General features: G+C 38.9%; 1 protein-coding gene and 1 long non-coding RNA gene across 2 annotated transcripts; both read left to right on the top strand.

Annotated features, from left to right (window-relative positions):
• The first annotated feature begins 1,942 nt into the window (after nt 1–1,942).
• On the top strand, nt 1,943–4,325 carry LOC101168899 (ras-related protein Rap-2b). Its single transcript, XM_011486776.4, has one exon. It carries the CDS (start codon nt 2,469–2,471, stop codon nt 3,015–3,017), a length of 549 nt encoding a protein of 182 aa, XP_011485078.1. The 5' UTR covers nt 1,943–2,468; the 3' UTR covers nt 3,018–4,325.
• Nucleotides 4,326–4,974: 649 nt separating this feature from the next.
• Nucleotides 4,975–10,950, top strand: LOC110016894 (uncharacterized). Its single transcript, XR_002292197.3, has 3 exons — nt 4,975–5,094; nt 10,692–10,742; nt 10,822–10,950. It is a non-coding gene; the product is annotated as an uncharacterized LOC110016894 (long non-coding RNA).
• Nucleotides 10,951–12,224: the final 1,274 nt, after the last annotated feature.

Genomic DNA, 12,224 nt, shown 5'->3' with positions numbered 1-12,224 from the left:
CTAGATGGTCCCCCGTGTATTTTGTGTGTGTGTGTGTGTGTGTGTGTGTGTGTGTGTGTGTGTGTGTGTGTGTGTGTGTGTGTGTGTGTGTGTGTATGCATGTTTGTGTTTTAAGCTTTCCTTAGATTGGGGTGTTTGAGTTTACATATCATCACCCAAGCTTATTATAAAGCATCAATGTATAGCTCCAAAAACTGCAAATATTATCAAAATTTCAGGTCAAATGTGGAATGTTGCATTATATTGTTAAATTAGAAGACTGGTGCAGCAATTGGCGCCCTTTCCTCACAGCAGGAAGGCCCTGGTTCAAATCCTGGCTGGGTCCTTTCTGTATGGAGTTTGCATGTCGTCTGCATGCATGTGTGGGTTTTCTCAATGGACACTTCCTCCCACCGTCCAAAAACATGCTTCACAGCATAGGTGGTGTCTCTAAATTGTCCCTAGGTGCGAGTCTGGCCCTGCAACATACTGGTGACCTGCTCAGGGTGTACCTCGCCTTTACCCAACAGTAGCTGGGTTGGCTCCAGCTGCTTTGTGACCCCAAAAGGGATTTGGTGGGATCTGAAGATGGATAGATAAAAAACTGGAAAGAAATTTTGTGAGTTTTATATTAGAAAATATCTCTATTTCCTGTTTTGTTTTTCCATAACTCATACCTCTGGTCTGGTCACGTCTAGTCATTTTTTGTTCAGCTGTCCTTTCATTCCAAACTGTCCTTTTATACCACATCAATTGCTTGTACTTAATAAATAATAAATGGTATAAAGCCTAAATAATCACCAAGGCAGGCTTGTGTTTTACTAAATAAAGCCTCCTTCTTTCATTTTCCTATTCCTCACAGAGATCAGCAGAATTCTGTTTCTGCTTATAAACCGTGTGGGTAAGATTTTGCACATGTGGCTGCTCTGGAGGAAATATGCAGCACATCTGATCAATATTACAGCCGTGTGTTATGGGTTGAATTTTCCCATCATCTCAGACTTGACCCGTTTCTCACCAGCATTCTGGTGGTTCTCAACCTTTTTCAACAACACAAACTTTCTAAATAAAGCCAGGCAGCTTCTCCTGAATAGCTCAACTATTAAAATACAGAGAAAAAAGCAGTTGTAGGAGAAAAACATGAAACAGAAGAAAAAAGTTTACAAACGCTTATGTTGTTTGGAAAATCTTTCTCCAAATGAAAAATGTTCCAAATTAAAAAATATGAATAATCAAAGACTAAATCTAGTGTTTGATTTAAAAAAAAAACTTGATGTTTTTGGGGGAAACTAACGGTTTATAATTAACAGTTCCTTTATCTAATGAACCTTAAAGGCCCACTCTGATCATCTTATGATCTATTGTAAAAGCGTTCTCAGTGGTCTTTTAATTATGATCATGTCGTTTTTAGCCAAAATCAAAAAACTTGTGTTGTTGTCTATAATTTCTGCAGGCCAGTAGTAATCCGTCAAAATTGGAGTAAGGCTTCTGTCATTTCCCATCATCCCTTTGTTTACACTACTTTGTTTACCACATTTCTGTGCAACAAAAATGACAAGCAATATCGGAGCTATCTAGTTGTACAGTTTGAAGCCTGATGTCAGTTAGGACAAGGAGAACAAAGATGTACATGACCCTAGTCGTCTACTGCAAGTAGATTGATCAGAATAGAGAAGAGCAGCGCACCGATTGTAGCACCTACGTCACAGCTACAGGCATCTTCCTGCATGCTCCTGATTCACAAAAAAATTAAATAAATACTCAGAAATGCAATTTTAAGCTTAATTATCTATATATTTATGTCCTTCATCCTGAGTAAAATGCTACAAGAAAATGTCAAATCACCAAAACCGGGTCTTTAAATAACAGTTTTTATTATAATATTTGTCAACGTTGGAAATTTGTGTTGCTTTTCAAAAAAAATCACAGAACTTCAAACCGTAATAGGCTTCAGCACACATTGGTTATTGATTAAGTGACTGATCTCATTAGCGGACGCTCGTGTTGCGGGGAAACGGCAGCTGATGCGCGTCTGCTCGCGGGCACTGACCGTGAACGTGTTTTCTGGAGCGCAGAGGTCGCGCGCGGCAGCCCACTGCCACGGGCGGCGTGTCTGCGCCTCTGATTGCTGCTGGAGGGGGGTGTTCGGGTGGCGGCTCCTTTAAGGAAACGGAACTGAGCCTCTGCGTTTGACGCGCTGAGGATGTGGGCAGGAAACGCCATGCAACGGCTGAGGAGCGATCACGCTTCCCCGCAGCGTTGCACAACAAAGTGCCACCAAAATGCGCTGTAATTGCGCCAGCTGAGGTTCCAGGAGCCGCCGACCCCCTCGGATCTGACGGCTATCCGAGCCAGAGGGCAGCCTCTCCGCCTGCGCGAGCTGAAAACAGCGGGGCTGGTCAGCGGGTGGAGGACAGAGGAGGCTTCATCGCGGAAAAAAGGAGGCGTCTGCCTTCCCCACCACCACCGCCACCGCCTCACCCCCGATCATGAGGGAGTACAAAGTGGTTGTTTTGGGGTCGGGAGGAGTCGGGAAATCCGCACTGACTGTCCAGTTCGTGACTGGCTCCTTCATCGAGAAGTACGACCCCACGATAGAGGATTTCTACAGGAAAGAGATCGAGGTGGACTCGTCCCCGTCCGTGCTGGAGATCCTGGACACGGCCGGGACGGAGCAGTTCGCCTCCATGCGAGACCTCTACATCAAGAACGGCCAGGGCTTCATTTTGGTTTACAGCCTGGTCAACCAGCAGAGCTTCCAGGACATCAGGCCCATGAGGGACCAGATCATCAGGGTGAAGAGGTACGAGAGGGTGCCCATGATCCTGGTGGGGAACAAGGTGGATCTGGAGGGGGAGAGGGAGGTGTCGTCCGGGGAGGGCAAGGCCCTGGCCCAGGAGTGGAGCTGCCCCTTCATGGAGACCTCAGCCAAAAACAAAGGCTCGGTGGATGAACTGTTTGCAGAAATAGTCAGACAGATGAACTACTCAGCTGTTCCCAGCGGCAGGAGCCAGTGCTGCTCCTGCGTCCTCCTCTGAAACCCCCCCACAGGCGTGAAGAAACCCTGTCTGCTTGCAGAAGTCTCTCCTCACACTGTTGTCTTATTGTTGCACACAAAAGGTCGACAACAATCGATGATGTATCATGTCTGGAAAAGTGTTTACATGACAAAGTACTTGAATGTTTAGGGAGTTTTCTATATAAATATATATATCAAAAATGCATATATATAGCTTTGTATTTGACACTTCTCTGGAAATGTGCCTCTATGGGAATGTCTATTTGTGATACCTAAGAGACACACGATTTTCTGATCATTTTGCAGTTTCATTTTGTAAAGTTGTGTTGCTATATCTTCTTGCTATAATTTCTTTGGAGATTGGCCATGATGATGATGATGATGATGATGCTTATGGGGAGTTATCAGACACCCTCCCCCCTCCTACAGGCAGTAATGAGGTTGCTCACCTTTCTGGCCATTTTTCTTTATTCTTTCAATAGAAGGTCTGAAAGCATTTCAGGTCAATCGGAGAATCACCACTCGAGCCTTGCACAGGTTAACATTTACCCCAAACATGAGGTTGTCAAACACGGAGATGCCGCATTTCAATCTGTGGCGTGGATCTGTGCCAAGCCCCCCCCCCCTGCCCGCCTGGCCCCCACTGACGATGTCCCTCCTCGGTGTGCACAAACTCGGACCATGGTGCCATGCTGTCGTCAAAGTGCCTTTCCCGAGAAATCTGCGACTGTGCCAACTGATGAGCCCTTCTTCCTCTGCAGCGCGTCTTGATGGCAATCAGAACTTTTACACAAAAAAAATATTTTTTTTTCAGCTTCAACTCTCACTTTCATGTACAAATCGGAGTGAGTAGTTTCAACCAACTGATTCAGGATCAGATTCCGGCCATTTCTAGAACCATGGAGAAGAAACAACTTTGCCTATCGGGATTTTTGATTCAGTGAATGGGAAGCCATGTCTGTGTATATTAATATTTCTCTTCTCTTTTTTAAAATGTGAGACTTAACTGTAATTCTTTAGCCGCCAACTTGTCAGTTTGAAAGACTTGTAATACAAATCCTGTTTTACCTAACAGTGAGTGCTGTACTCGAGTTTCTATTCTTATTTTAGGCGTTTATGGAATTTCATCTTGTCTGTAACACATTTTAGTATCAGATATTCCATTAATTTGTCATTTTTGATAATAAATTACTTGAACTAAAATATTAACATTTATCTTGAGCAGGTGAGGCCGCATTTTGTGTTAATGTAACCATCTGAGCACCAACAAAAAAGTATTCCAGATGTAAGAGAAATGTCCTAAATAAACATGTTTTCTGAGTTTAAACGCGATAGCAAAGGTCTGAAAAATGTAGCCGCTTTACTTAGGCAGGAAGGACAGTTGGAGTTGAGTACTTGCTCTTATGAGTGAGTGGGCATTTTTCAGATGTGACATAAAGAGCCTGCTGTCAACCCATCATAAGGAGAAAAGCCAGTGGCTGAATAGAAAAGCTTTGCTCCGTTGGTTTTGTACCTTTTCATTTTTAAAGTCATCTCTTATTTCGTGAAGGCCTTTAGTGTATAAAATTTGTGTTATAAATAAAGTTAGATTTGATTTGCTGTTTTTTTTTTAAATAATCTGCTTTTAGTGTGTTTCAGGTGAAACTGCTAGTATTTGATTTAAAAGCTTGTTCCGGTAGCATTAGAAAATGCAGCCCAGTCATCACTAATCGTGAAGCTGTGTTTCAAGCTGCCAAAATGTTATTTTGCTTATTATCCAAGTTAATTCCGGGTTTGTTTGCGACACATTATGGTTGGATGTCCTCAGAACGGGTTTGGGAAATCTGACCTCGAGTTTTTGCGGTCAGAGGGACACTTGTGGCTGCAGACCGATGAAGGACTCACCGAGTGCCTGTCGGCTGACTGAACTTGGCTGCTGACACAAAAAGCTCTCTCTGTGTTCCACTTCGTTGCCCAGAAAACATGCGGCAGGAAGAGGGGAAGCAGCTCTCCCCAACTAAAACACACTCTCTGGAAACCCGCAGCACTAACCAAACAAGCAGACAGAAACGTGTTCACCTTATCACACTGACTGGTGGCTGAAAGCTGTTTAGAAGGTGAGATCTTCCGCCAAAGCTCTTTAAATGTGATAGTTTTCATTTCAAATTAGCCTTTTAAGGTTTATAAACTATTATAACATGAGTTGGAGTCCAAAGACTCAGAGAATGGCCTGTTTGTAAGGACTTAACTGAATATAGAGGGTGATTTTGGCTAACTCTTAATTTTAGGTTTGATTCTTTTTTTTTACATTTAAACATTTTAAAAAGGGAATTTCTAGCTGCTGTTTTATAGAAACATATATAATACCATCTAATGTTTAATTAAAACATGTCTCACAAATTCAAGCTATTATTCTTATTACAAAATAAAAAAAGTACTCAATGTAAACTAGTTAAACTATTGCCATTACAGGGAGCTACTAAAGTAAACCATACACATAAAGCACTTATAGTAAAGGTGTCATAGCTTTATTTTACATGATTTAACAAAGCTTGTAGTAGAAGCACCACCTGATGTCTTTACCTGCTTTGCAAATGCAGAGATTTCGTTTTAAAGTTCACGTTATAACTCCAGTATCTTTTTATATTCTTCCTAAATGCAACACAAACAATGTTTTTCCAGACTTCTGCTTTTTGCACAGTTCATGTTTCTGCAGTAGTGCAGCCTGACTCAGCTGGAAATAGTCACAGTTTGACTCAGTCGTGCTCAGTAAAAATAAAATGCTTTCTCATCAAAACTGTTGAAAACAACAGTTTGGGCATATTTTGTCGTATGAAAACTACATATACAAAGAAGCTAAATAAATAAATTATTTTATAACTACTTTGCTACAGTTGAGTAAAGTTTACATTAAACTGACGCCGCTGCCTGTTTACTGTAAAATCACAAAACCATGCTTTTTATAGGATTTTACTTGTATTTATTTCCAATCGTTTAGCAGGTGTAACAGTTAGTTCTCACATTATGTCAATCGATCATGCCCACCTAACTGCGCTGCTCTCTTTTAAGCACGTGAAGGAGAGGAAGGGTGGGTGACGGGCACTTCCTGTGTCACGTCATGTCAGATCTGCAAAATGATGAAACAGATAAGCAGTTCCCTTTGAGAGCACACAAATCAGGACATCACTTTGGTCTTGTAGTTCTCAGAGAAGTGTGTTATCTTGAGGCACCTCCATTTGATGAACTGAAAGAAAATGAAAGAATTAAAAAAGTGTAAAAATGTTTGACGTTGGCCTGCAGCGATGCTTTGTGCTCCATGATCTTAAACCACCCAACCACACAGGCCTATATTAGTCTCACACACTTGTCAACAAACACTTGCAGCCCACATTGGCCCTTTTCACACTGGAGAGTTTGGTTGGTGTTATTTTGTCTCTTGTACTTGTCTAATTAATGGGAAGTCAGAAATGTTTGCAATTTCAATTTTCAACAAATAATTTTTGACTGGTCATTGATTTTCTGTCCCACAAACTTCCTGTATTTATCAAACAATGGAAGACTGCTGTGTTTAAAGGTTAACAAAAGTGTCCACATTTTGTGCTAAATTAGATCCAAAAACCAACATTTTATTTAAAATGTGGTAAATACTGTGAAACAAAAATTAAAACTGCATTGTTGAAGTCCCATTATTGACACAAACAACTAAATGGGGAAATCTGTTCTCTGCTAATGAACCTACTCCCTGGAGAACAGGTCAATTGTCACATCTGCGTTTGGGAATCCCCCCCCCCTTGTCTAACCCCTTAGCGTTGATATCATGTAAAGAGGCATTGGGCGTCATTTTTTAAGTCTAGGGTATGAGGAGAGTTTAAACTCTAACACAACTTCCCAATATTAATGATTCGGTGACATTTGGCCACCTGGCCACTGATCTGCAAATGCAATGCAGGTTGAAAATTAATTTCTATGGATTAAGCGCTAAAACAACTTTGTGAGAAACTCTCGTCACACATTAAGACTTTAAATAGACTTCACCACCTTATATTGTCTTAATCTAATAAGAAAATTATAATAAAAACAATTAAAGCACAAATTAGTCCATAAGTAAAAGGGAAAACCTATAAAATGTTCCCAAATCTGCAGTAATCATGAGGCATGCATTTGCTTTTTTATATATTTTTTTTTATAACTTCTGTCTAAGTTAAGAAATCATAATAAATCATAATGTTTGATGGAACAACATTGATTCATTCAGTCATTTACAAGGATGTTGTCAACAGAGGTCACTTGAATTGCCAGGTGGTACAGAAAAACCTCTTTTTCATCAGTAAAAGTAAAGTAAAAACTTTGTTTGACTGGAAGAACAAAAGTATCTGGGGATGATCACAATTTTACTTTCTTTGATTGAATATGTCAACAAAAAGTTACAGTTTTACATAAAAATGCCTTTTTTATTCACTACAAAAATGATTGGAAAAAGTTGCCATTTGCAGGTTCACACACATCATTGTGTTGGTCAACAGGATCTCTGTGCTAAAAAGAAAATCACAAAAAGTTGCTTCCAGTTTTACTTGTTGGCTGTGAGAGCTTCCATGAAATTATAAATGACAACATTTTATTTTAATGTTCAATATACTAAACCACACGCAATGTATTTATCCTGACTCAGATACTTTCCTCCATGATCAAAATATCACAACAGAATATAGACTTTATTCTTCTGCAGAGAAAGTCACTTAGAAGCAATATGCAATAATCAAAAAGGAGAGATTTGTTTTCATACTGACAAACCCATTTCCAGAAAAACTGGTTTGATGGAAAAAAAAGCAATTTCTCGTCTATTTAAAAATCCACAGATCTGATTTATTGAGATAAAGTCGAGCACAGGGTTTGAAAATGTGTGCACTCTGTTGGGCTACCGAAATTTAGCAGACATTTTCAAATGTTGATAAACTGTGTGAAACAGAAATCTAATCTTGTCAGTATGAAGAGAAAACACAAAAACTGAAACGTGAATGTGTGGCCTGAAATAGACCACAAATTCTTTTTTTTGTTGGATCCCAAATCTTGTGTTATTTTAATTCATCCATGTAACACTTCAGTTCAGAGCTTCTGGAACGGTTACAACTGAGGATCACACTGACAAGAAGAAATGTTGTGTGCTTGTTAGTCCTGTTTTTGGAATGAAAGAGGCTTTTTCTTTTTTTCTATTTAGAAACTGGCAAAGTTTTGTTTGTTCTAATGAAAAGGTTGTTTTTTTATCAACTTACAGAAATAAATTGTTCATATCAGAGAGTTTTAAAGCAAAAAAAAAACACTGATTTCTGTACAGTATTTGATCCTGAGCCAAACTATATGCACTCTGTTGGGTTCATGTGTAATATTTTCCAGGAAGAAATCACGCAGACCCATTTGTGACACATTGTTCAGGCAAACTGAATAAGGAAGTCGCTAGAAAAGGGAAAAAGGATGCGTTGTTTTTCCTGAAGGTTGTTTTAAAATGTTAAAACTTATACACAGTAATGAAATGAGTTCCAAAAACCACAGATAAAGTTTCTGGTTTTTTAACTCTATTCTTTGTTTTATTTATATATTAGTTGATAATTATGTAAGAATTGTTATTGTTTTATGATTGTAACATCTCATATCCAGCATTTTTCTTTGGTTAGGTGCATCACAGGGAGAAAAACGAATCAGCATAGAACTTTTATCTACATTTTCTGTTGATTTTTACAAACAGATCATTAACAAAAATTCCTTTTACAAAGCTTTTTATTTTATACCATTTTAAAGCCTGTGTTTTTGGTTGACTCCTTTGTATTGGAATGAGGTAAAAGTTCAACACATGAATGAGAAAGCATGCTCAGTTTCCATCAGTGACTGCATGTTAACACATCAGCATTCAACTCCTCTCGCAGATTTTCTGGTCGAGTTTCCTGGTTCCTGCTTTCTGCATGTGACTCACTCGTATCTTGTACAGAAGAAAAGACCTTACATATCTACGGGCCTGAAATAGACCACAAGCGCAGTATCTGCCTCTAACACTGCACACTGAGTGGGAGGATGGCAGACACGCAGGTGCTCTCAGCTCCCACACAGAGATTCTTCCAGCATCTCTTCTTTTGCAGCACAGATGCTCAAGCTCTCAAGCCTGAGAATGAGATGGACGTGTCTGTCGGTTTGTTGGTTGGTTTGTCTGTCGAAATATTTTCAATAGAATGGATGAAATGGCTTTCTCCAAAACAGAAACGTGCAACATTTTCCATTTAGTGATTTAGCAAAATAAAAAATGTAAATCTTTTTAGGAGGATTTGTCTTGTTTTTCCATAGCGCAAACAAAACATCGGAAAAAGAAATATTGGATTTTATGAACAAAATCAAGTTTTTGGGTCCTGCAGGTTTGGTCTAACTGCTTCTTAGTTACATCAACATTTTTTGACAATTTAAGTGCTCCCTGTAAAGGCCACATGTCAAATTGGTGGTCAAATCTTTTTTCTGGCAAATACACTGATTATACAGGATAACCCCTCTCCTATCTAAAAAATGTCTTGAGATGGTGATTCACGCTTTTATTTTTTTCCCGTTTGGACTATTGTAACGTACTTTACACATACCTTTCACATCAGAGTGTGTATAAACTCTAGTTAGTCCAAAGTGCTGCCGCCAGAATGAGAGAACATCTTACTCCAGTTTTAGCGTCTCTGCACTGGCTACCAGTCCGTTTTAGAATACATTTAAGATTTTAATGAATGCTTTTAAAAGACGCTGTGGTCTGGTCCCTAAATATATAGCTTATCTCCTCATTCCTTGTGTACCTGGTCGCAATCTTAGATCTTCAGCAAAAGGCTTTTTGACAATCCCACAATCCAGATTGAAGACCAAGAGAGACAGGACTTTTGCAAGAAGAGGCCCAACACTCTGGAACAGTCTCCAGGAAGAGATCAGGCTCGCTGAATCCCTACCAGTATTAAATCTCTTTTAAAAATGTACCTTTATAGCTGTACTTTTAATGGTTTTACTGGTTCGTAAATTTAAACTTATGATATTATTGATTTTAGTGATTTGATTGATTTTAACCGCTATCACTGTTTTGTGTGTGCTGTGTTGTATTTTGTCATAATGTATAGTATACTGTTTTTAATCCTGATCCTTTGTTTTATGTTAATTGTACAGCACTTTGTAATCTTGAATACGAAAAGTGCTATTTAATTGAGTTTATTATTATTGTTATTATTATTACTTGTTAGCTTATGATTTATCAAATACATGTTTGAGATGAGAGTTTTCCAAAAGTGATTAGTAAAGAATAATCAAAACGTTTTATTTGAACCATCACAATAAACTGTTTTTTTCTTTAAATGGTAAAAAAAGAACACTTTGGTTTTTGTTTTTTTGTTTTTTGTTTTAGATTTTTGCTATTGTGCACAAATAATTGTTCTGGTGTGAGAGGGAACGGTAGAAAACCTAATTTATCCCGAACCTGAGAGGAAGGACTTACAGACATAGAGGCATAGAGTGTCCTTCCTCCTGTTTCTTCTATTCTTCTAACCCCTTGAATGAAATCTAAATTTAGAGCTTCCAAATATAAACATTTTCAGAAGATTCAACAATGATTCTAAATGTCCATAATTATGTCTTTAGACCTTTTTAGTCTTCTCTTTTACAACAAAAGGAACAATTCTTCGTCCATTATCATTTCTTGTTTTGTCTGCAGGGTAACGGGGGTTGCTGGTGACCATCCCGGCTACCTTTGGATGAAAGCGGGGTAATCCCTCACAGGCTACCAGTCTGTTTAAGGGCTGCATACCAACAAATAACAGCACACATTCCCACTCCCTCCTTAGGGGCAGTTTGGAGGCACCCATCAACCCAAAAAGCCGGTTTTTGGACTGTGGGAGGAAGTGAGAGTGCGCGGAAAAAAAACACACAGGCAGGGAGAACATGTGAACTCTGCACAGAAAAGACGCAGCTGGGATTCAAACCAGGGCCTCAACACCACACTTCCATACAGCCAGAAGGGGGAACGGTGATGTCTGGAAGGGAAAAAGTCAAATATGGCAAGCCTTGACAGTGAGTATTTGGACATATAAATAACAAAAAACAACACATTTTATGATATTTTTTTTTACAAAGTTATTTTATTTTGTATTTTCTTTGAATTTAACATGGTAAACACTAGCAACTGTCGTGCACAAAGTGAGCACTATGGACACAGCCACTGCTTTTAAGGCATTAGACAGTTTAGAGCTGGCATGTCCAAAGTCCGGCCCGTGGGCCAAAAACTGCCCGCATTCAAATTTCCACTAGCCTGGTCATAAAATCTATAGTATGTGGCCCCCAGCATTTTCTAAAATTATGTGGATGATTTCTTGATTGTGGTTGGCTAAATTACATTTAAAGTCATTATAAACCTGTGGCAACACTGTTCTGTGACCCTTCTGTTACATCTTCTAGCTCATTTCTAAAATGTCTACTGTAAATAACAAAAGCTGAAGGCCACCACCAGGACAAGTAAAAAATGGTGTATTTTTTCAGTGAAATATGAAACCCCTGTGTCTGCCTAATATGCCAAAAAGACGGTGTTCTCCAGGAGTTCAGCATCAAGAGGCACCACCAGGTGAGACATGCTAACTACAACAAAATAACTAGGAAACATTGCACATGTACAAATTGACAATAGTTTGGGTAAAAATGTATGTATATGTGTTTGTCTTCTTTGTGAAGAAATGAAAAGTATGCCACTGCAATAAAATGTCCCTTGGTTAATTTGCATTTAATGTTATTAAACTAGTTTAAAGAAGCTCAGGCTGAAGGATTGGCCCTCAGTTTTTTTCATGTCTGGGACAAAATACACACATTTATTTATTAAAAATCAAACAGTGGGATTGCTGTGATACAAGTTACTAAAAAGCAATGACTGAAATTTTCATAACTAATTAGTACTTTTTGCAGTAACTGCACATTGTAACACATTACTGTGAAACTTTAATGCATTACTCCGTACACTGATCATGAACTTTAATACTTTTAAAACAATGGCTTTGTATGATTTCTTTGATCATTTTTATCAGTATGTCCCTTACTCTTAGTTCAAGATTTTATTAAGTATTGTAATTTTCCTGTGTGACAGAGCAACATGTTTCTGAGTCACCAGCTAACTAATCTTTGTCCACAAGAGGGCAGCCTGATTCAACAAACCAGGAAGAAGGAGCTCTGCATTACCTAGGTGCATTCCTCTACCATTTTC

Source organism: Oryzias latipes, chromosome 17, assembly GCF_053564925.1.
Source record: "Oryzias latipes strain Hd-rR chromosome 17, Olatipes_Hd-rR_3.1".
Taxonomy (NCBI): domain Eukaryota; kingdom Metazoa; phylum Chordata; class Actinopteri; order Beloniformes; family Adrianichthyidae; genus Oryzias; species Oryzias latipes.
This window is presented reverse-complemented; position numbering and strand designations above follow the sequence as displayed.